At 36.5% G+C, this 24,362-nt stretch overlaps 1 protein-coding gene across 2 annotated transcripts; it reads right to left on the bottom strand.

Moving 5' to 3' along the window:
• Positions 1 to 626: 626 nt before the first annotated feature.
• On the bottom strand, positions 627 to 23,938 carry LOC106165484 (homeobox protein Hox-A1a). Of its 2 annotated transcripts, none has more exons than XM_013543688.2 (2): positions 22,258 to 23,938; positions 627 to 3,585 (listed from the first exon to the last, which is right to left on the bottom strand). In XM_013543688.2, the coding sequence occupies exons 1-2, from the start codon at positions 23,072 to 23,074 to the stop codon at positions 3,314 to 3,316; spliced, it is 1,089 nt and encodes a 362-aa protein (XP_013399142.2). In that variant the 5' UTR covers positions 23,075 to 23,938; the 3' UTR covers positions 627 to 3,313. The 2 variants fall into 2 exon arrangements, with proteins under 2 accessions (XP_013399142.2, XP_013399143.2); XM_013543689.2 differs by having other exon boundaries at positions 22,288 to 23,938.
• Between the last annotated feature and the right edge of the window lie 424 nt (positions 23,939 to 24,362).

Genomic DNA, 24,362 nt, shown 5'->3' with positions numbered 1-24,362 from the left:
CTTTAAAACAATCTTTATGGTGAACCGACACACTTTTAGAAAAGTGCAACGCTGCGATATGGTGCACCTTTTTCAAAGAAAAAATCTCCCTAAAAACCAGGAGAGTATCATGAATTGCTCAGATGTGATTAAAAAAGCAATCTTCGAACGATAAGCTATACGTCTTGGGAATAGAGGTTGAAATGAAAACTTGGGCCTTTTAACCGCCTGTCACGCCATTTCTCCAAGCTAGCTGAGCAATTTTTGTTCAATAATAACACCCGCCGCCGAATCAAAGAGGAAAAAAACATTATTTCGAAAATTTGTATCATGCAATGTTTTGGGTTTGGTTTCACTTCATCATTTCAAAATTGAATGCCATCATTAATCATAGTATTTGCAATGGACTTTATATTATGTTTTAGATATACAGTGTAATATGCCTTTCTCTTATACATGGGCATGTACAACGAAGTGCTTTTAGACAGATATTCTGGTTCACAAAAACATTAGAAACAGTGTTTGTTATAAATACTCCGATTTGATAGCATTTCCACTAAATTATCTCATTAGAAAAGAAAGATAAAGAGGAGGGGAAACGAAAATATGTATCTTAAGGTAGGGTAAGACTCTCACACATTCTACAGTCTGAAAATAAACACCACTTTTATTACAAGAATAATACACGCACTTTTAATGACGCAAAGCTTAATAAATTAAAATACAAACATTTCAACGACATACAAATTTACAATTTAAGATGCATTTCTTTAAGAACAGTTAAATTCTCCACACTTATTTAAGATGCACACATAATGGGTAAGAAGTTAATAGGTTTCTGATTGGTTACGTACAATTCAATGAGGATATTTACGATTAGAGATTTACAACTCTTCGAAATATAATAAAACAAAATATAGATTTACCCAGCCACATTTAGAATATCTCCACTAGGGCATATAATTTATCTCGATGTCATTGTTAACATAAACTAAGCTGGTTTTAAACTTTGATGGGAGCTTCGTTTGTATTAAATCGTCTATCATGTATAGTAATAGGGCAACAGTAGACGACTAACAGAAATTTCCCTTGAAATGAAACAATTGTCTTTTCTAAAACAAATGAAAGTGCGCTGATTATCAAGTGTGGTAATATATATGTGTATAGTATGACGTTGAAATGGAAACGATGATGTCTAACAAAATCATCCTCGGTTTGCGATTTAGCACCGTGGACTTTGTGTAGGGAGATAATAAATACTTTTTTTGCGTCATTGTTGAGATTCTTATCAATAGTTCTCCTAAATTCAATCTACTTAAAGTCATGAATAATTAGAACACTGATTCTTTGCACCATTGCCATTCAGTAAGACGTTCAATTAGCCTTTCTCATATCATACACAACGTCAAACAGTTAAAATAAACATCCGTTTGTTTTTTAAATCAATAGTCTAATATCCTGAGAGAAGAGATAAATAATTATCAAATGTTGCGAGATACCCAAGTGTCGCATCGATTCATCTGCCTGTAGCAACGTACGGTGAGAGAACACGTTATAGTATGACTCCAGACTGATACGACCATTGTAATTGGATCTGTGTACTCTATGTATAGTTAATGCAACAGTAGCATTGTGTGTATGTAAAGTGCCAAACAGAAAGGAACACCGGTGGTGTTAATGCATATTTGCATCGATGCATCTGTTATGTTCTTCGGATACAGCATATGGTTTTCTATAAAAGAATCATTATAAGATCAAGAAAAGTGTTGGGTAGAACTGCGGACTAGAAACCAAAGAGAATACATGCCGGACAAACAGAAACACTGCCCAAGAGATACATCAATGAGTTTTGGTTCATTTTACAAAGGCAAAGGCGCAAAAGTAATAATCGATGCAAGGCAAATTATCTTAAATTATTTGTTGTCAAGCTCATTATTTTGTCAACGACAGATAACTCTTAAAATCCTTCCTAAACTCTTAAAAAGACAATACTAATCCGCACATTTACAGTTTTACACTGTCAGTAGGGCATCGTCAATCCAGGATTATTTTAAGTAACAAAATTAAAATAAACCAGATATCAAACCAACAGATTATACTTAAGAATTGGATAAATAACCACAGCTACGGGAACATAGCGTATTATGCAGGTTTTTGCAAACCATTTAACATTAAGTGTAACAATATTATGCCTTCAATTTTGTAAAACATGGACCTGAATATGGCTTTTTTTGATTCAATGAAATGCCCGGATGCTGTGACGTAAGTTGTGTAAAATACATATAGGCAAATGTCGGCTGTTGCTTTGTTAGTGTATATCCAGACATGCTGTGCACTATTATGACGAGTTCGTCACACACACAAGTTTTCGTTGGAAAGTTGTACAAAACAACGGTACATCTTTGGTGCTTTTTCCCTCCTGTTTTAACAGGTCGGCTTGGCATACTTCCTTAACGGTTTTATCTCAAAACAAGGAATCATGTCCGCTTATTCCACAATGCAAATTCCTTCTCATGTCGTTCTGTATATTACGACGCTGTCATGTTTACGGCCTTTTAACCCAAATGGTTCACAGCTAAAGTAAAAACATCGCTCTTGACTGATTGCAGTCAACTTTGGTGAAGGCAGTTTATAATTAGACATTAATTCTTGCTGCTGTTAACAGGGGGCTGCCCTTCCATGACCGTCCTACGCCATGTAGTAAGATAGCAGGCTTCGTCCCTTGGATCGATTTCAACGCTGCCGATCAATACGCAAGATTCCAGACGATATTACTTTCAGTTTGGCAACAGCGATAAGATACAACTTACAGAATAGCCATTCTTAGCTGCCTCTGGTTGTAGAGATATATGGTATAGGTATATGTGGGCGATTTTGATCTTTGTTCACATATATGTGTGCATTGACCGAACTGTGTCAAGTGCAGTTTTTTGCGGGTTGCCAACTGGTCGAACGGCTACGGTAGCATTGGCTTTATACATAAAGTTCACTGAGCATTTCTTTTTCGAATACGAGTACAACACCAGCATAAGCGGGTCAAAGGTGACTGTCTTTCTCTACTGTTTGCCTTGTTCGTGGCCTGCATGTTCCCAAGAAAACAGTTGTCCAAGATTTATATTATGCAGTTATTTTGGGTAAAACGTTCGAGCTCTTTGACAATGTTGATTCCTCTAATGTGTGAAGCATTGTTAAGTTGCCAATCAGTGGTTTCGAATATCTCGAATATCCATTTACGTAGCACGCACCATCACAATAAATGAAATAAAACAACATGAAGCTCTTTGTTTTGTTTTGGTTGAAAATGAGATTTCAATAGAGATATTATCATGGTGATTTATTCCGCACCAAATGCAGCTGTTGGTAAAGTCTGACTTTCCTTCATTCGTTTCTTCTGTTTCATCCTTCTGTTTTGAAACCAGATCTTTACCTGAGTCTCATTGAGTCCGAGAGCCGCTGCGATCTCGATTCGTCTCGCTCGCGTGAGATATTTGTTAAAATGAAATTCTTTTTCAAGTTCTGTAAGTTGTTTATTGCTGAAGTTCGTTCGCCCCATGTTTGGTATGTTTCCACTGTAGTCCTGATAGTTCTTTGTGCTCTGTTTGGTTGCTGTAATGACAAAAAATACAAAATCAAATCATACGTAAACTGACTTCTGAAAATTTATTTTCTGACACATGGCATTCCAACGAATGGGCCTCTAAATAAAACAAAATCAGTTTCAAAACATTGCAAGTATTTTGGTGCTCTATATTGAAATAATTATTTTAGATATTTATCCAACATAATTCAGTAGAACTAAGATATTTATACTGAATCTTTTTTGCATCTGCACATCTGAAAATGTACATTTGGTTACTTTACGAAATCAATTTTCTATTACTGGAATAAGTGAGCATCTTTTGTAAAAACAATAGAACTGAAAATGGGCACATTTTACTTTGGAGAGGCTGAACCGTTCAGAAAAAAAAATTACAGTAGAAAGTATTTGTGTATTTTTGTTCTTTTGCAGTGCTCCGTATGTTTTTTTTATACAAGTATATAAAACGTTTTAATAAAGTATATAAAAAGTTTCGCTAATAATGTAAAATGAAGCTGTTCGTAAATGAACTGTTTTTTATCATTAAGCAGGAAATAAACGTCGGATGTGGAATTATGCGAACTGTATATTGTCCAGTAATTTCCATTTAGCGTGCAAATTGTATATCAGCAATGCAGATCCAATTTGATGTTCTGGTTGAAATTAGAAATAAAAAAGACGATCACGAATTTCCAACAAGAGGCAAGTAATTCGTCTTCTTTTTGGAGTAGCAGTGACGCGCAATTGTACACTGATTATAAGCTTAGGAGGTAAAACGTCCCCCGTGATTTGTAAAACTTCCTAAATACGTTCAGTGATTGTGGGAATTGGTAGCATGGGCGATAATTAACGCGGAATTAAATTCTCAATACGAATAAAAACGACGACGTTGACTAACGACGGATTTGCATGTAGCTCTGACATTTTCCCAGCGCATTTTCAATATACCGACACAGAGGCATATAATGAAAGTCAAGCGTTGCCATGGTAACCTGTTCCAGAAGATTGAAAAAGGATTGGGCTCTGTAGATCTATATGTAATAACTAGCGGAATCCGAACAATGGGTTTTCATTGAGTGGCTTTGTTTAAACACATGCTAGCGTTGTGAAGTGCGAGTGGCTTTGTTCGAAACAAACTTGTAACGTACTGCGCTGTTGAAAGCGTATGTTTGATCTTGTCTTGTTTTTTAGTTTTACAATTGTAAATGCCTTGAACTTTGTAAAATTGTTTTCTCTTCGTAATTATAGCATGGAAGAGACGTTTGACAAAGAGGAACAGTTTGAAAGCAGCGTTACATTAGGCAAAATTGTTGTTGGTATCTTTGGATAAAAGTAAATACGTTGAGTAATCCGTGCATTAAGAAAAATTACTTTTATCAGGAATAATGTATTGATGTGTACAAAGATGACGCTTAAGCTTTGCCTGTTTAAATATTTACGTGCATGACTTTGCATTGCCTTACTAATAATTTGCACCGAATTACTTCTACATTGCACTTATATTGGGTACACACATCGTGTGAGAAACAAATTACATTACTAAACGGTTCCATAATATACTTAAAGGTACATGTTCCTCTAGAGAACCAAAGACCCAAATGTACCAAGTGCATGTCAACTTTTTGTTAAGGTGAAAGTGTTTTATCTGAAAACGAGTAAACTGTTTTTACTCTTTGGATATGTTCTGTATGCCTATCCGCTACGTGTAGAGTTCATATACACCGAATACTAATTAATAGACAATTTTTGACAACACAAATATGTCTTCTTATTATCAGATTTCTAAAATATGTAGCCTATATCCACATAGCATTGACCTACGTTTTTAAATATCGTGCCATGTTATCTAAAAATTGCGTGGTAATTACGGTGCCATGTTTACGGTCAGATCACATAACAATATGGTATTATTTTCAAACCACACATAATGTACATATGCTTTGCTGTAATATTACAAAAAAAAAAAAAAAAACAAAACAAAACCAAAGTTCAAATCATCCCCACAACCAGCACACGGACAGTCACCCCGCTTACAAACAAAGCCATAAACTTCAACCATTATACAATTGTGTTGCCTCCAACGCCAAATTAAAAAAAAAAGACAGAAAATGTGAGCTTTCTATATAGAGCGCCATATCATCTTTAACAATGCTGAAACCCAAAAGACAGAAGCAAAGCTAAAATACAGGTTACCGTCGCACCACAACTCGCGCGGTCATACATCTCCGTTTCAGATAATGGGACAACCCAAACCCAATCCAAAACAATAGCGACAATTACGCCGACGACAGCTTTGATCTCACACCTATCATTATCATCGTGAAGCGTGCAAGAAGCGCGTGGACTTAATCATCTACTCCAGATAATGTGGAAATAATAACCTGATACAACGGCGTTCTCATTAATCATTGATGATCGGCGTCCCAGGAGGGGGTTCCGCTGACTTCGGGCAGTGGGGGTACAGTAATTGTAATTGTTTCTTCAAGGTTTGAAAACCGCGAACGGGAACAAGGTAGTCTGGTAAACCTGGAAGATGATTCTCGAGTCAAACCTCAGTGTTGGCGATCCTTAGTGGGTCGCTTAACAATAGCAACAATTCTTCAAAAATATTGTTAATCATGTTTGTAATGCTGGGATGCAAGTTTAAAGAAAGTTGTAATTATCAAAAAAAAAAAACTTTTGACGCATATGTGCTTTTCAGTTTATGGTTTATAATTACACGTAGATGGTCATAAAATGATCCATAAAAATATATTTAGAAAAATTACATATGAGGCCTATATGCATCAATATCGTCTTATATGTAAAAAGACTACTTCTTGAGCTGATTAATTTTATATAAATATCCAATATAAAATGAAAACGAATGGTTGCGTTATAGACCTCCTGGTTTCGAAAAATAATTTTTGACTTTAAGAAAACAAAAATTGAAATGATCTTACTTATTGAAAAAAATCAAAAAGGAAAGCCCCTTTCATTTTGGGCCGGAGAATATTTGTCCTTGGGCGTACTTTTGGCATGTTCTTGGAAAGTAGCTACCCAACAGCCACTTCAAATACTGGTTCATGAAATGCTACCAAAGAAACATGAAGTGCAGAGCAAAATAGACAACCCTTGCGGCGAAATTCTGAAAGCGAAATTCCCATTGTTCGGCCAACTGCATGCTACCCTTTTCTTGTCCGAAGGATACCTTAGGGGCACTATCTTCTTCTTAGCCCCTATTAATAAAACACATGACAAGCGATTGTTGGATTGGTAGCCAACTGTGTGTCTGTTTTGGCGTTTTATCTGTCAAGCATATCCTGTGTCTGAGCACTCTTGTTTCATCTGGGAGGATTCTCTTGCATACCTCCCAGCCGGAAACTATCAAGTACGTTTTCTAAAAACTCAAGCATTTCTAAAAACGTAAAGGCATTGAATTTTCGCGCAAGATTTATATACCCTTACCCTTTCGGTCGTGAATGCAAAATAAAAAATATAAAAAAAAAGATTAAGTAGAATACAAACATCTGCCTTTAAACAAAATACAGGCATTGTTTAGGCGATCCTAGAGAGTAAAAATGAGACAAAGATATACGATATAGAAAGAATGACATTAAAGCATTCAAAACACAGAGAAAACATGTTCATGTAGCCACTTTTCCTTCTTATTTTAACGCCTGGCCATGTTTGGTGTCAATGAATTCGAAAAATACATTTGCATTGATTCGTACATAGTACTGACTATGACTTATTGATTTAATATGGATGTTTTTCTTTTCTTTACATTTTTTTAGATGAGTTACGGACTCTTACAAACTAATTAAGGGTACAATATTATTTTAATGTTTTTTATTCTAGTTTATAAACCTAAGACTGTCTGGGCCTGCAGTATCAAATGTGGAAAATGCAAATTTTATCGTCCATTATCTTAAAGTAAAAATGAAACGAATAACCTGGAAAACTAATGAATCGAATTACGGACGCTGCATAGTGTTTTCGTTGCTCTGTCATTTTTCAACCAGAAGATTAAACCATTTTTGTTAACATAAGTATTGAAAAATTGTGTCAAACATCCACAAGCCAAAAAAAACTAAAATAATAATAATAATAATAATAATAATAATAATAATAATAATAAAATAATAATAATAATTTTTTTTAAAGACACTGGTAATTTATTTGGCTATATTACCAATTCGCAAGTAATTCGAAAGTAATTACATTAAAATGATAAGAAATCATTGATGCAATTCTTTTGGCATTCACATGCTTTCGATGAGTGTGCAGCTACTCACAAATAAAGTGATCTAAGCAGAATATTGTTTAATGTTACCCCATAGGTCCCGTTAAATCATTTGTGATTTTACGTGGTATTTGATTTTTAAAGTAACATAAATTTAAGAATAACATACATATATGAGCCACGGCTGCCAGAAACATGCCCCATTATATACCCAAAGTAACTGAATTGTTAATACAAAAGAAGAAATCAACAGTGATAAAAATATCTTCAAAACTGTTATATGTTTAAAATTGATTATGTTTTATCGCCAGCGAGGCTTGCAGAAAAGCAACAATAAGAGTAATGAGTTAAATTAGAGAAATCCGACAACAAACAAAGAAAGTGACATAATAATAAAAAAAAAACATAAAAATGAAACAAAAAGGCAGATGTCCCGTTTGGAAGTATTGGAACAAAGGGAGGAAACAACACTCACAGAAAAAAGGTAAAAAGAAACAAAATAAGAAAGAAAAGATAACCTAATAAGTAAGTCGACAAGTTGACACGTAACAGACAGACACTAAGTAACAATTGGAGGATGATGCATTGCCAGAAGAAACTGACCACTTGAAAACTGCTTCAGTTTTCCCATATGCCAATCCTCACCGGTGTCAGAATTGTTCCATCGTGCCATTTTTCATTTTGTGCCCTTAGGAAAATAGCTGTGATGTATTGTTATACATGTTTCCGTGCCCTTACCGTAACCTTCGACGCACTACTGATATGTTTTATGCACGTAAGTGAAATCTCTGTTTGTCTTGCATGCATCTGTTAAAAATTGTGTACGTCTGTTTGTCTGTGTGTGTGTGTGCGTGTGTGTGAATGTGTGTATGCGTGTGTGTGTGTGTGTGTGTGTGTGTGTGTGTGGTTAGAGATAGAAAACCATGTTATGCAAAAATCGAAAACAGATGATTTCTAATTAAATCATTATTTGAATCATGAAAACTTAATATGTCCGCTCAGCCTCGAGCTTTATCGAAGTGCTACAGGTATACCGTCATACTGACACCTGATGGATAAATCGCCCCTATAAAAAGTGTTGAAACTAATGTGTGTTTTGTGCTCACACACATAAGTAATTCGTATTAATTTGTCATTCATGCAAATGTAATAACTATAACTCGGTGGCTAATATGACAGACGAGGTCCAATTACTAAATGCCTGGTGTTAAGTGATCTTTCAAATGTCGTCACTGAATGGTGCCTTCCCCACGTCAACGAGTTGTTTAGATTTGCTCCTTGCTGATGCTTTGTGGTTCCAAACGTGTGTGTGTTTGTGTGTGTGTGTGCGTGTGTGTGTGTGTGTTATCACAATGTCGGCTGCGGGGGGAGGGGGGCACAGCAGGAACCCTCCCCCCCCCCCGAAAAAAACTAATAATAATAAAAATAAAACAAATAAACAAGCAAAGAATTGCCCATTCCAATTTCCAACAGATAACCATACAACAGAGAAGACATAGAAAAATTAAAATGTTTAAAATGTTGGATTTTTTCTGTACTAACCGTTCTTTCTCTTAAAAAAAGACACTTTTTAAGGCTAACATGGCGTTCATATACGAATTTCTTGCTGGTTTCCAGTTACATGACTACCTCAGCCATATCTTAATTTCAATCACAGTTAAAATATAGATCGAAAATCAGATTTAATGGCGAGATCACATGATGAGCTAAAAAGTGTTATTTGAATCAAAGAAGGGATGAATTGGATGATTCTGGATTTTATCAACAAGATAAAATATCGAAAACGCGAAGATCAAAATCTTTCCCCTGGGTTATTTCGGGCCAATGAGTTGCTCCATATGCCTTGAATTTCTCGGGGTGATTCAAAATACGATCTTTAAGACATAGTGCAGAAATATCTACATTCTTAACTATTGCTATATTACTTAACGCAATCTACAGTTCCATCTAACTAAAAATGACGGGCAATGTTCTAATTACCCTGACATACAACGCGATTTTAGTTTATGCACTGAAAGAAAAAGTAGAGGTACTCACATACCTAACTAAAACAGTCAAGATGGAAAAAAAGAACACAATTTCGTTAGAGAATCAAAACGTAGTAACCTTGTACCGATTTTCGAATCCTCAGTATAGTAACGAACACACAACTACCCAGTGCAAAGCAATCACACAAAGAAATTTGAGCCGCTATCTTTTAAATCACCATACGAGCGCCAACCACACAGACCATAAAAACGAAAAGTTGGAAAAAGTAGGCAGAAACTTGAGCACTATAGCTCTCAAAGCGCTGTATGTCCATCGCTCATTCTGTCACCGACTAATAGCTCTAGAGATACTTAGGCCGCGTTCACGCTGAGCTATAATCCGATTAATCTCCTTCGATCTCGATTCCGCATAATCCCCTTATTACCGTAATCAAGACGTTGCTCACTTGTAAACGTTTTCAACATCAGCCATTAGTTCGCTTAGGCAGTGGAAAGCCCAAGTTCGCTCGATACAAAGTTAAATCGGTAAGTTGAAAGACAAGCAGATGAAGTCGTTTTAGATCAAAAGCAGCTTTAACTCAAATTAGTGTGAATTCGACCGTTGAGAACTCCTCAGTTAGTTTTGCTCATTTCACGTTTCGGCGCCGAAGTCAAATCTCAATTTTACGCCGCGGCAGGTGTGACGTGGCCCTCGTATTGTATCCTCTCGACTAAAACGGCTCAGAATCCACCATATAATTGTTCCTCTCAACATGTTAGAATGGTGATTGATGTCATCTGTTACACAACCGAGGTATCAATTCTAGAAAATGCCATTGTCGCGAAGATTTTGATGATTGATCTTGCCATTGATACAACTATTGTATTAATTCAAGAAAAAAAAAAGCCGTCGTGATGAATTTTTCACACCTGAGCATTCGAAACACTCAACATGGTGAAATGAACGTACTCGTCAGCCATTTTGAGTACGCATCTGTGCCACTGATGCATGCTCGTTTATAACATGAGATCACTGCAAATAAAGCCATTCGTCTTTCTATTCTTTCACCTACTCTTAGATAATATCTATTTATATGGAACACGTTGCACTGCGTGACACAATGTAAAAATTACATTTTATCCAATTATCATGAATTTTTAGTTGATTATTGTTATTAGAAAAATATATATTTGTGATCCATATAATTCCATTCAATGGAAATCAGTCATAAATATGAAATATATATTCTTCTCCTTTACACTCAAGTTTAGATTCAAGCATTTCTTAAACTCGTTGACATCTTACTCAGACTATAAACTATGCCAGCAATACGTGCTAATAAATAGCAACGCGGAATTACACTTCGGTTCATGGTGGCAATAAATCAGACCTAAAAGGTGAAAAACCATTCACAATTACTTGCTTCCGTGGGAAATCCTTAACGTGTAAATCTGATTTGTGTTTCAAAATGAAAATTGCGAGGTGTTTTGGTGCGTCTTGGTTACGCGATTCCACTTGAAAGGATAGATTGAGCATGACAATTATTCAACAAATGAATAGAGCTATTAATAGGCATTCTGATGGTGCTTTTTTATGATGGGTCGATTTGTTCGTCTGTATTTCTTTCAGCAATTGGCATAATCATCATGGATAACAATATCTAGAATCTTAAGGTCTAATTGTGGAATTTATTCTATTATTATTTTTCTTTTCATTATTTTTATTATTTGTTGTATATGCTACAGTTTAGTTAACATTTCTTTACGTTAAGATCGAAAGACCTCGTTATGTTCGATACAATGAAAATTGTCAATTAAGGGTCACTCCATAAAAAAGTAAAACATTGGTATCATCAATGACTTAAAGATTTTGTGTAATATTTTAATAAAATGTCAGTTTTAAAACTCTGGGTTTCTTTACATAACCATTAGTTAAAAAGGCGAAAATAACAACACAAGTCGAAATTATGCAAGATATCCCACAAATTGTGTGTGTCACTGGCGTGACTCAAATGTTCACTTTTCTGCGGAATAACCCTTGCACACGTGTTATGGGTAGAGATAAAAACACCTGAACTGGAAAATCTGTTACATACAATGTGTATATGATGCAGTTATTGCATATCATCACTTGGCCTGGGGGACTTGGATGACAGCTTGGGGACACGTGTTGGGCCCGATGTTAATTGTGACATTTGAATGGGACACAATAGTCATGATTGTCAAAATAAGTGTATAAAGTTGGATATAATACAAGTCGGTCTTGCTTCTCAGTTAAAAAAGAGATATTTGATTTTTACATCTTTTTTTTTATTTTAAGGATTGTTCACAGAAATCAATGACGATTAGATGGCAGATGGAATGATAAGAATGTGTCATGAGTATTTTACAACTATAAAAAACATACATTTCTTTTAAATTAAAAATTTCTTTTATCATGTTTAGTATGTTTTATATATTTTCTAAATAAATATCATAAAGAACATTGTAAACTGTGAAACACAAAAACATTTCCCTCAACTTGGGGGAGTATCACTGAAAACACGACAAAGCACTTACGCGTACAAAGTATAACCGAGTCGGCGAGTAATGGAGGTCGACGTCACGTGACTCCACCTCATAAATCATACTATTACACTAAGCGTGTGTCGTCCACCCCTTAATGCGGTAAAAACTCTTGTAACCATATTATGAAGACAGATGAGTATTATGATAAACGATGCAGTCCCCACCGTTTTAAATACACTCTTACCACAGACTCGCTAATTCGATACGGGGAACTGTTATAAAAACATTATTCCCTTATCAAGTCAATTTAAAAAAGATGGAAGGCCATGCTCTAGTGATGCTACATTGGGAAACATTACCTAAGTGTTTAAAAGGCAGTTTATACATGTTACTCGGTGTACACGCACTGTTAACGCTATTATGACAATTCACGGCTTGTCAAACTAACAGCATCTTTTAATTTAATGCACTGCACTTGGAGCAAGTCATATTTGGATTCAGAATGTGATATCAAGCCAGGACGCGAATTTAAAAAAGAAAAATTTTAAAAGTCCAAATTTTAAGCCAAGGGCAAAGTAATATAACAACATATACTTATTGCAATTGCAGTTATCTTCTTAACAAAGGTTGCGCAAGTACTGAAAATACATTCCTAAATTCCTTTGTTGTATCTACAACCCCGTCAATACATAAAAATAAAAGAGGGTTCCAGGCAACATGTATAAATGACAATAATTGGTGAAAAGATATTAAAACTACTTTTGCTATCTTTATTGCCACCATAATATTATGTAGCATAATCACCAGTGTCGTGACAGTGAAATTGGATTTCGTTGTCTCTAGAGAAATGGCGGTAAAAGATCAAGGGCATTTTTTGAATGAGCGAAACGGCATGGGTCATAAAAAGAGAAAAGCACGTTTAGTTTCTCTAGAAACGATTTACGTCTTTTTTATCATTATTAAAGTTATTATCATTTTTCTTTTTCTTCTTTCTGAGTTGGTAAAATTCACTCACGTACACGCAGACATCATGTGTCCCTTATACATTTAAAGAATACTTATAACATCAATCCCACGTATAAAAAATATCGCATAGGAATGATGGAAAAAAGATGCCATCAGCATCTCAAATATATATATATATATATATATGTATATATATATATATATATATATATATATATATATATATATATATATATATATATATATTTTTTTTATGTAGTCCCTGTGACTACATACTGTATATACCCGTCTACGTTGCGGACTGGTGACATCAACGAGTAATATAATTATTTTCTGAAATAATATTTAAAAAAGGTATACTATTTTCTTTTATTTTTTATTGTTATCAGTCGCAATTTTTTTTCTGAAATAGAGACATTATTGAAACGCACACGCCAGCATAATACTGGAGAATAAGTAAAGTTTGACGGGTATTGCACAAGACTACAATAAAATATTGTTAAAATGGTAAGTACAACAGGTAGATACTTTCCATATCGTTTTACTTAAACGACGTGTGTATATTAGCAATCAAAATTCACCATTAACAGCCAACAACCCCTCTCCCCCCTTGGCAAAAGTCAGCAAATAAGTACCGCTTTGTCCGTGGCAATATAATTGTGCCGGTGGAGGTATAACAAGAAATATGAGTCTACTTCAGTTTTACGCGGTTGACCTCTCACACCTAAAAAAGTAACCCACACGTGGTCTTCATTACAAGTAGCTCTTAACCACCGAGCAGACAGCTACTCGAATGCCCCTCATGTGTCAAATGTGAAGTGGAACATGGAGCTCAATGGAGCTAGAGGAGTGTCAACACCTTTTTCACCTCTCGGTTCGTGGGTGATCGGTTAAAACAACACATCAGAGTGCATTACAGCCTCATCTGAAACGCATTTAAACTGATACGGACCGGGGCCCGTTTCCACGAGAAAACTTGGACCGAAAAACGATCCTTACTTTAAGACTGAAGATATTAGCTTATCACAATTTGCTTAAATCTCCAGGTCGACTAAAACAAGTGACTATCAGTCCAAAACATTATTCATGTCTTCACTTCATCAAATGGGTTGGATATCCCCATCTTATACACTGCCACTATTGAATTATCTAAAGTAAATGTAGACTAAATTTTTAGTCATAAGTTTAAGGCCAAGTTATTCTGCCAAGGGGACCCAGAAAGTATTAAATTCTTATCTAAAACTCGATTGAGTGACAGATACGTAGAGAATGTAGGAGGTTGGCCCAAGAGTAAGCGGTAAGAGAACCAGGAAAAGAGAAAGCTGGACATGTATCCGGAGTCTAAATATCAAACTCCCATGTGATTTAATATGAAATTATAAGCAGAGAGAGAGAGAGAGAGAGAGAGAGAGAGAGAGACTTCTAACGCTAGTAACAAACACCATTTTCAAACAAAAAGACTTGTCAGTTTTCGAACACTCTCTCGTTGATTAAATCCTAATATTTTCGGTATTCAGCTCACGTTTATATGGGGTCGGACTTCCGCATAAACGCCAGAATATTGAAGTATTACATCAAAGGAGAAACACCTACAAATAGCAGCATAGAAGCAACTGTGTTAAATACGGATATATTACATCACCAGCTATTTCCCTACCATAGAGTTTCCTCCCCAGGTATATGCTTTCCTGTTCCTGGCAGTCTTCTAACACAGTGAGGTTATCATTTACTAATAAATAGCAGGAAGAGTTCAGAGGTCCTGTGTACATTACTTCTATATGGTTGATACCCGAAACTTTCTACCCTCGAAGAGGGCAAGTGTGTGTTGCAGGTTAAATAACGTGTGTCTTTTCTTTCCTTTCATTTACAAATTGCAGTGAATTACCTATGTCTGTAAATATGTCTGTTTATCTATTTTTTATTTCAGCACCATGTTTAAATAAAGCATTGCTGAGAAATACAATCCAAAAGCAGCCAATCTCAAGTCCAATATCATATGCTGTTTGTAGACTGTTGAGAACAAAAAATGCCAATGAATACACGATCATATTATTATTTTACTTTTACCTCATTTATCAATAATTATTAGCAACACAGAAAAACATTAAAACCTATCAACATAAAAGACGTTCATATAATTTGACAGCCACTAGTCATTCTGCATCTCCATAAAATCCAAAAATGGACCGTAAGTCTACAGAAGAAAGCTGGAATACTAAAGACCACGGAGATAAATAGCAACTAGAAGACCCGTACTGTTAACAGCAAGCCGAGGCACACCTTTGGCTCTTGTCAATAACAGCGCACTAGTTGACTAAGCTGCGAGAGATCGATCCTCGCCAGAAACGTCACCGTGCTCATGTACCGGTAACGTAGGCAACACCATTTAACTGTCAGATGGCCCGAGCTATTGGTGGTCGAAACAGATCCGAGTAATTTAGCGCGTGCTCAGCTACGCCTCGGTTTTCTGTTACAAGAAGCGAAGTCGTTGTGAATAAAATTATCCGAAGGCGTATATTTAATATGATTAGTATGATTACCTACTTGGCGTAATGTGTAGGACCGAGTTTCTGCCATACGTAAATGGTATGAGAATATCTGTTTTCAATATGACACAGTGATCTAGTTACTGTTTCAAATTCATTTGAGGAATTAACTTTTTTTCTCAATTGAATTATTCATTCATATGATTTACCCATTCATTCATTTGTCCGTTTATCTGTTCATGTATTTCTTTATTTGCCTATCAATCTATTTGCAGTACTTATTTTTGCTGAATTATTTATGTATACATTCCTCTATCCCTATGCTTATTCATCTATTTAGTGATCTATATCTATCTATCCATTTATCTAATTTTTTGCATGTTTCATCTATTTTAACCTGAAATCTGGATATCAATATTTAACAAAACAAAAGAAAAATCTCGAGGCGGCTTTTTTCATTTAATCACACAGTCCTCACGACACAAATAAATTACAATGTCTGATCACTAAAGATTTGTTACGGGTATTATTTATATCTTTGACTTAAGCAGTCGGCAATTAGGTATTACTTTAATGTTCTTATACGCTCTATCAAATGCCCATTAACTACAATTTAATTGATACGGCAATTAGATATAATGTGACAGCATATGAAGTACAGTAGGTAACACGGAAATAACACATAAACCCGCGCACAGGCAAACCTTTTGAAAAACGCTTAAATGTTCAATTGTATAAGACACGCTACATTTTCATATAAAAGCTTAAAAGCTGAAAGTAACACGTAATTTGCGTTACCTGGCCGTAGGGTAAATGTAGGATCACAAACGACTCACCATGGATAGTTAATAGTTTATAGTTAAGTCATTGAAACGTATGCATCCACCTATTTGGATGAAAATGACATTATAAATGTAATTTTAGATACTATACAATATTCATATTTAATCCCACTGAACAGAATCGTCTGGTTAAAAAATATTGTAAAAAAAAAAACTATTAAATCGCTGGATAATGTCAGCTTGACGTCAACACTATATAATCATATAAAATATACACCCACTTTGCATTCTTGAAAATCAAGGAAATTTAGTCTTGGTTGGAAGAGTCCGGCACATGTGGACCAGATGGAAAGCCGCAGGGAGCTTGAAGTAATCTAGATATCTATTCTGATACCCTAGCGATCACAAGGTCGTTTTGTGGGAAAAGGGATTTGGTATGATTGATGTGAAATAGTATTCTGGTTATTATGACCAGAGAGAGAGAGAGAGAGAGAGAGAGAGAGAGGAAGAGAGCATTAAATCCACAGCTTTCAAATGTAGAAGTGCATTTCCCCAGCTAGATGAATAAATGAAATCATTATTATTATTATTATTGATATATATATATTTTTTTACTTTTTCTCCTCTAAACAATATATTGTTAGTACATATTCTTTGTATGAGAATAGATATACCTTAATGATCTAGAGTTAAAATATATTACTATGAATTACATGTTCATTTTCAGCACAAAACAAACAGACTTCAAAGCGCTAGAATAATAATTTTAAAAAAGGTGCTGACAACACAACATTATGTCAGCATTGAAAAAAAAGCAAAAGTATTATACGTGAAACAAAGATATCTAAACATTTAAGATGAAGATTAAAGTCTAGAATCACAACGAGACACGTGTCGAACCACTTATCATTCCCATTAACGACACACGTTGCTTCTGTCATCGCCTCAGAACTATTGAAAAGTTGCTCAACAAGATAAGCATAATTTTCCATTATGGATGCTATCCTTAATAATATATTTCTCTGGCTATCATGCTCAATTATGCATCGTAAACAGTAATGTATATATGCTGTGTATTCATTTGTTCCTTTGTTCTTTCCACACAGTCTTGACTGTGCATGAATATCTCTACGTAATAAACTATGAGTATGGTTTGGGATACGCAGTTTGAGAAGAACGGGTCGTTGTCCATTTTTAAGTTCTTGTATATTGATTTGTGTGTCAGTCGACGTTATATAAGCATGCTATACATGTGCGTTTTTAGTGAAACTTAAATGATCAGGCCCGTAGCCAGGGGGGGTTCGGGGGGTTCGAAAGAACCGCCCTTTTTGTCAGAAAAGGTCTATTCTGGGTACAATTTGATCTAGGTACACAAAGGTTTCATTATAAAAGGTCCACTTTTTCAGAAAAAGAACCCCCCTTTTGACTTTGCTGGCTACGGGCCTGATGATAATTTACGGATAATATTATTTGCCATCCCCAGAAGGAAAATGTTATAATACTGCACCAACTGGAAAGATGTTTCTCAAATAAAATAAGAAAACTATTGATTTAAATCCAGAAGTTATTTTAGGCATTAGTCTTAAATCAATCGTCAATGGCAGTGGGGGGTAGGGGTCATTTCACTATGTTGAGAGTGACACTATAACTGTGATACACTGTTCGAACGTATTATTATTTGGACTACAAAACATTTCTTATCGTGCGTCCTATATTATCATTATTTCTACTACAATTAATTAGCCGATCAATATGATTTTTAACTTCCATGTCTTTCTCTCATACCAAAATACAAGTACTGAGATATATCTTTTTAGAGCTAAGTTATCTGATGTGTTATAAATATTAGCTTTGTTTTCATCAGTTTGTCTTCAAAAATATGGAGACTGAGCTCCACATGTCAGTGTATGACCCAATCACGGCGGTCATATCACAATGATATTTTAACTTTTTTTTCTATTTTTTCCCTTCTATTAAACAACCGTTTTGTTTTAAACGCAAACGTAACTCTATGGCTCCATCTTAAAGAGAAAATATCAATAACACTAATGTCCTACCACGTGCAGTAAGTTTACACAGCACTTTATGACTCATTTAAGAACAAAACTCTTAACAACTCTCCACGACGAAGATGCGCGTTTAATGGATGTTGTTTATGACTATGCTTAACGCGATTTTTTTTTATTAGGTGGGCGAACAATAGAACACACAGTCAGGACCGCGACTGTGGCCTATATATGACGACCGAAATGCTTTCTCTCCCAGTTAAGGTTGAAAGACTGTACCTTAAGGTTAGAATATTAATATAAGTACACGAAGAACGATCTTTGACTTAGGTATAATTTCAGTCTCCCAGCGATGCGGGGTGAAATGCTATGTATTCAAACGTTTAACAAAAACATTCGCTGTGAATATAAAACTGACGAACTGTGTATAAAAGTTCTGAGATTTTAAATATTTCAGTTTTAGGTTTGATAACAGAGTTGGCTCATTATCATTTCTACTAGTACACGTTTTAAATATTTTGGTGTAAATAAAGACATTTATATATCTCTTAACTTGAATGCGTTTAGAAATATTTCAGTTAACCAGCCATTTGCTTCATTTCATTGTAGTTAAAGATTTGTGTATGTTTATTAAGAATGTATCCACAACAATTCATGCCAAAGGTATAGAAATTAAAAAAGAGAATTTTGGACAACGCTGATAAAAAGGTCTAAACCCGGCATATCAAGTTTCGTGCTCGAGGTCGTTAAAATATTGAATGTTAAAATAACTGGTGACACAGAACTATGCTGATGATGGCTGTCTGCTGTTGGACAATTTATAAATCCCGAAGGGAAATTTTTCTTATTTCAAAAATCCAACATAAAAAGTCAGGTGATCGAGCGACATGAAAATAGCTTTCATTTACGCTATTTTATGAACATTTAATTTCCCTTAAAAATTCGCCTTGGGCGTTTTATGACACATTTTCGTTCCACGGCACTATTCAAAACACTTTTTCTCCTAAATATAAAATTCAGGGTCCTAAAACATTTTACTCATAACATACATACATACATATTTCATGGTCTAAATTCTCTACCTCCAGTTAGAGGTGACAAGAAAAGTCCATATTTACATTTAGTGAGGCGTCGAGCAGCGGATCGTGTGTACGTCGTACCTGGCACTAGGCTCAAATGAGGCTCTAATGCGCTGTAGAGGGTTTTCTACGTTAGAAGGAGTCCTGTGCAAACACTTAAACCGTCTGAGCATAATGGCATTTAATGCAAATGAGAGCTTGGATTGATAGTATTCGCACTTAAGTTGATCCACTCGAGAATTGATTGGAGATTGAACCGTTTACATTTAACAGCGTGTGCGCGAATGTGTGTGTATGAGAGAGAGCGCGCGCGTTTGTGTTACTGTTTATATGTAGTCGCGTACCTGTTTAAACCTAAGGTCCTCTTAACGTTTGTGAAGTAGTACTTGAGTTTTGTAAGACAGTAATATACAAACAGCCATAACGAGGCAATGTCTTGACCTATTTGTTTGTGCATCTCGTCCTGCTCAACAAAGGAGAACAATTTCGCGTGTCCTGTCATAAAAATGACAGGACGCCATTCATGTTTGTTGTGCGGTTATTTTTCTTTGTCGGGCGAGATGCTGATAATTTCATTGTTTGTGTTGGAAGAGCGGTATTTCTCCAACTCCCGTGTTGTAACCCGTTTCCGTTGCTACATATTATCAGGAGACCGACATATCGTGTGCAGAGGGAGAAAAAAAAGGAATAGCACCTTATAACAACCAATGTCTTATGACTAATATTCACCTCCATTCTATGCTGGCATTGTTTAATACGCAGAGTTCTAATTCTAATCTAACCCACAGCCTTGTCCTAAAGCTCACCACAGCAACTAGAAACATAATCCAATCGAAAAAAAAAAAAAAACACTTGACCACCAACACGGAGGATGACGGAACCGTCCGAGTTGGAATTGTCACAGGCACTACTTCACCCAGTATCATGCAGGCAATTTTGCATAAACTTATTTGCCTTTCGGTTTGGGCAGCTACTACTATATATACGAAAACAGAATGTCGCCCAACGCGCTATGGAATTTACTCCGACAGTTATACCTTTCAAAACAAAGCCAAGTTAGTTTAAAAGAATAATACTACATACGATGATCCCTTGGTACGTTTTAAATTTACTTCACCGGTGAAATAAATCGTATTAATCCTTGAGAGTGAGATAAACAAAAAATGAGCAATGATATTTTGATTATATTTTGTATATGGGAGAGCGTCTGGTTTGATCTCGGTATTAGTTTCAGTAGAAAAGAGAAAAAACCTTGCCAATATGCGGTTACTTAGCCTGAGAAGTATGCGGGCTTGGATACCGTGCGCTGTAACCGTACCTCGCCCGGAATTTCACGCTTCTGAGTGTACCCGCGTTATATTGTGTCGGATTTTATGTTGGTTTCAGGTTCACCAGACTGTTTAGAAACTTCACGGCTCACTCATCCTCGCTGTCGAAACATTAAAATTAACATGCAGAGTCTTTTAAAAATATTCCCCTTGTGACTTGGGAGAAAAATCTAAGCCAGTCCAATGCATGAGCAATGTTCACTTAATGTCACTTCTATTAACTTTCGCTTTAAAAGTAAGTGTCTTTTACTGGTCGTCCTTGACAAATAATTTAGTGCATTTTATAAGCTCATGTACTGTCTACCCTATTTAATTAGGTGACAGTTTCTTCTAGAATTAATTCCATATTATTGAATTGGATCAAGGAAAACAAAAAGGACAGTAATGAAGAACTAAGGTCACCGTAGTGTGTATTTCTCAGAGGACGCACATTTTTTTTCCTTTTTTACCAGGTTTTGGAATTCTAGTCAGTCTTATTTGTCAGTCACATCCCCAGTGTAGGAATAATAAGATTTAAATGCCTCCCTTAAAATAATTCTTCTCTACTTAAATGTTATTAAATTGGTACAAAATCAACGTGGGCTCAATATGTAGTCCACCTTCACCTTTTGTCTACGTGATAGAAAACAAACTGTGTTAAAAAGTAAGCCACTCCTAATTAGCAGGCTAATTTCAAAACAGAGGCAGCCTGGTGTATATGGAATGGCTGAGAAAGGACTGTGTCACGGTTTCAGCTCAAGTCAAATTAATGATTAGAGCACTCAAAAGTTGGCGGAACGGTTTTTCGTGAGTATTGATACAAAGAGGAAACTGTAGTCATACCACGGTTAACGTGTCATTCACAGAGAATATTTCACATTGCTGTTATGAGCCAAAACGGATATTATTTTAGCCTGTGTTCTGGCATATATACAATTGGCTTTTTTAATTTATAGTGCTGTGACATGACGCGTTGAAAGCGGTTTGTAGGCTCTTTTTACATGTTTTTCTTAGCAAGAATGTTATGATCATTATCACCACGGAGTACGTGCCTACACAAGTTGAAAATAAAGGATTGTTCGTACTCTTTATGATAAAAATATATTTCTTTGTATTTATTCTATATTGTTATATTCTATTTGTAAATTTATTTTTCTGTATTCTCATATCATAATAAATTACAACGAAATGCCTTCATCGTGCATTTTAATATTGTGATCATGATATTCAATATTCTCAGTCAATATTTTCAGAGAAATTTATTCAGATTATAACACGACGTTTATGACCCCGCTTTTGTCTATGTCTACAACCATTTTATTACAAAATGACCGAAAGAAACATAAAAGTCACCATAGACACTAGCATAGTTTACCTTTATTAACATGGTTGCCGTCCTGCTCACCTGTGTTGTTTGCCGTCGAAGGTGGGGAAGTCTTGGGAGCGCTCCGCTTCACTTGCATCCATTTGTACGTCACTGGAGGGAGGGGGTCCTGAGCCTGCTGGGGGTGATGCTGAGATTCACTGGCCTGCGATACTGCGCACTGTTGTTGCTGATGAGGTGGGGGGTACCCCCCATTGCCAAGATGTCCCGGCCCGATGGCAGGAGTGGGGTGTGCTGGGTGTCCCGGGGGGTAGGGGTATTGTCCCGTATCGTATCCGTTCTCTGAGGGACTGTGGTGGTGTTGCTGTCCATTGACTATTACGGGGTTTACTGAGAGCCCAGGCGCGGCCAGTAATCTGCCAGTATAGAAATCCGCGCAACTGGCATAGTCTGTAGGGGTTTCGTGGTGGGGTTGGGTAGAATGAGAATGGGGGTGATGCCGGGAGCTTGCCTGACAATCTTGAGGGCCGTAATCGCTGGCACTTCCAAGGGTAGCGTGCGCCAGTGCCAGAGAGGAGGCGGCGGCGTGATAACCCTGGGCATGACTGAGATCTAATACCCCACCTCCCGCGGAATGGTGGTTCCCGTTCACGTACGTCCCCTGACCCGTGTCTGCTACGTGAAGTCCGCCGTTGCTGACGTGCGTGTGTTCGGGGTAGTAGGGGTAAGCCGGTCGAGGGGACGCATGGTGTTGGTTCCCTCCGTTCACTATCTGAGAGGCTCCGGTCCCTGCCCCTGTTTCGCTCCCGTTTATGATATATGTGTGGCTGTCCAAGTTACAGATAGTATAGTCGCTTTCTGTGTTCATAATTCACCGCGGCTATGCTTCCCTTATCACTCGCTGATGGATCTCACAAATTAGGCTGTCGATTTGAAGATAAATCTTGAAATAAATGAAGGTAAATTACACGCTGAGGCTGACAGATGAAGTAAGGGGAAACGAAGCACGTGACCGCGACCAGCCAATCACATTTCGACCCAGGAAGTCGTCTGCAAGATGATGGATGACCTGACAAAGGTTTTTAAATTACTTTTTTCACAAATTCTGTTTAAGCACGAGGTAGATCGACGTCTACGGAACATACGGCGTGGTTTACCTTCCTACAACGTCCTCCTCTACCACGAATAACTTTGCCAAAAGGGAACGCAGGACAAGTGAGAGAGAAACACCGTTTCCATAGCAACCTCAACTCGATGTCAGGCAACAATACGACTGTGAAAATGCCCAGGTAGCGCTTGTTTTCCAGTGCTTTAACAGTAGCGAAATAACAGGTTAGAACGGTGCCATTAAAGTTTACCCCGGGCGAATTACAGCTGAGTCTCACAGTCCAAAATGGCGGCTGCTGGTGTTTACTTCGCAAAGCATGGCGAAGCGATTATAAGATTTTCTATGCATAAGGTTAAACATGGGTAAACTATTCGTATCATCAGCAAACAGTTGAGTTCCTAAATATTAGCTTACAGACTTAAACGGTGTGTGAATTGAATTACTAGATGTATTATTCGTGATGTGTAAGGCTGTAAAGGCATTGCTGTAAACGTAGATGACGAGGGCGGGGTGAGCACGCGAGACTACACCGGTCCCTCTCAACTGGCAGGGAGACAATCTGATTCAAGAGGGTTTAGATTTCAAATGGTTGACCTGCTCATCAAAGAGAGTGACACGAACAATGTAACACCTGCGGGAGATGGAATAACAACTTGGACCAAGATTGGTTCAGACGGGATTGGAGCATTCAGTGGTGATAGCCCAGTTTTTATCTTTGGTAAATTCATCCCCGTAGGAAAATAAATAGGCGAGATTATTATTAAAAGAAAAAAAATGTAAATATTGAGAGTACTATTTAATACTCATATATTTGTACATCTTAAGGGACCACGATCCCCTTTATTATTAGCTGACTAGGCATTCAAGAAAAATGACACTTTCATACAATAGCAGATAGTATCAAGAGTGTTTGTGTACATTTAACAGAATATGTGTCAGAATACTCCTTTGCATTATTTACCATTTTCACCCTTTATTTATCAGTATTGATTTACCCTCTCATGCGCTTGTGACATATTTATTGCCTGTTAAACTGGAGCAGTTATGA

The sequence above is a fragment of the Lingula anatina genome, chromosome 7 (assembly GCF_051362555.1).
Source record: "Lingula anatina isolate TDL-2025a chromosome 7, LinAna3.0, whole genome shotgun sequence".
Classification (NCBI taxonomy): Eukaryota; Metazoa; Brachiopoda; class Lingulata; order Lingulida; family Lingulidae; genus Lingula; species Lingula anatina.
This window is presented reverse-complemented; position numbering and strand designations above follow the sequence as displayed.

Bases quoted from the DNA above. Each gene is read 5' to 3' on its own strand.
- LOC106165484 (XM_013543688.2), bottom strand. From the start codon at position 23,074: ATGAACACAGAAAGCGACTATACTATCTGTAACTTGGACAGCCACACA. The intron at 3,586-22,257 runs GTAAACTATGCT...TTGTCATTACAG, and splicing joins CGGCAACCATGTTAATAAAG to CAACCAAACAGAGCACAAAG.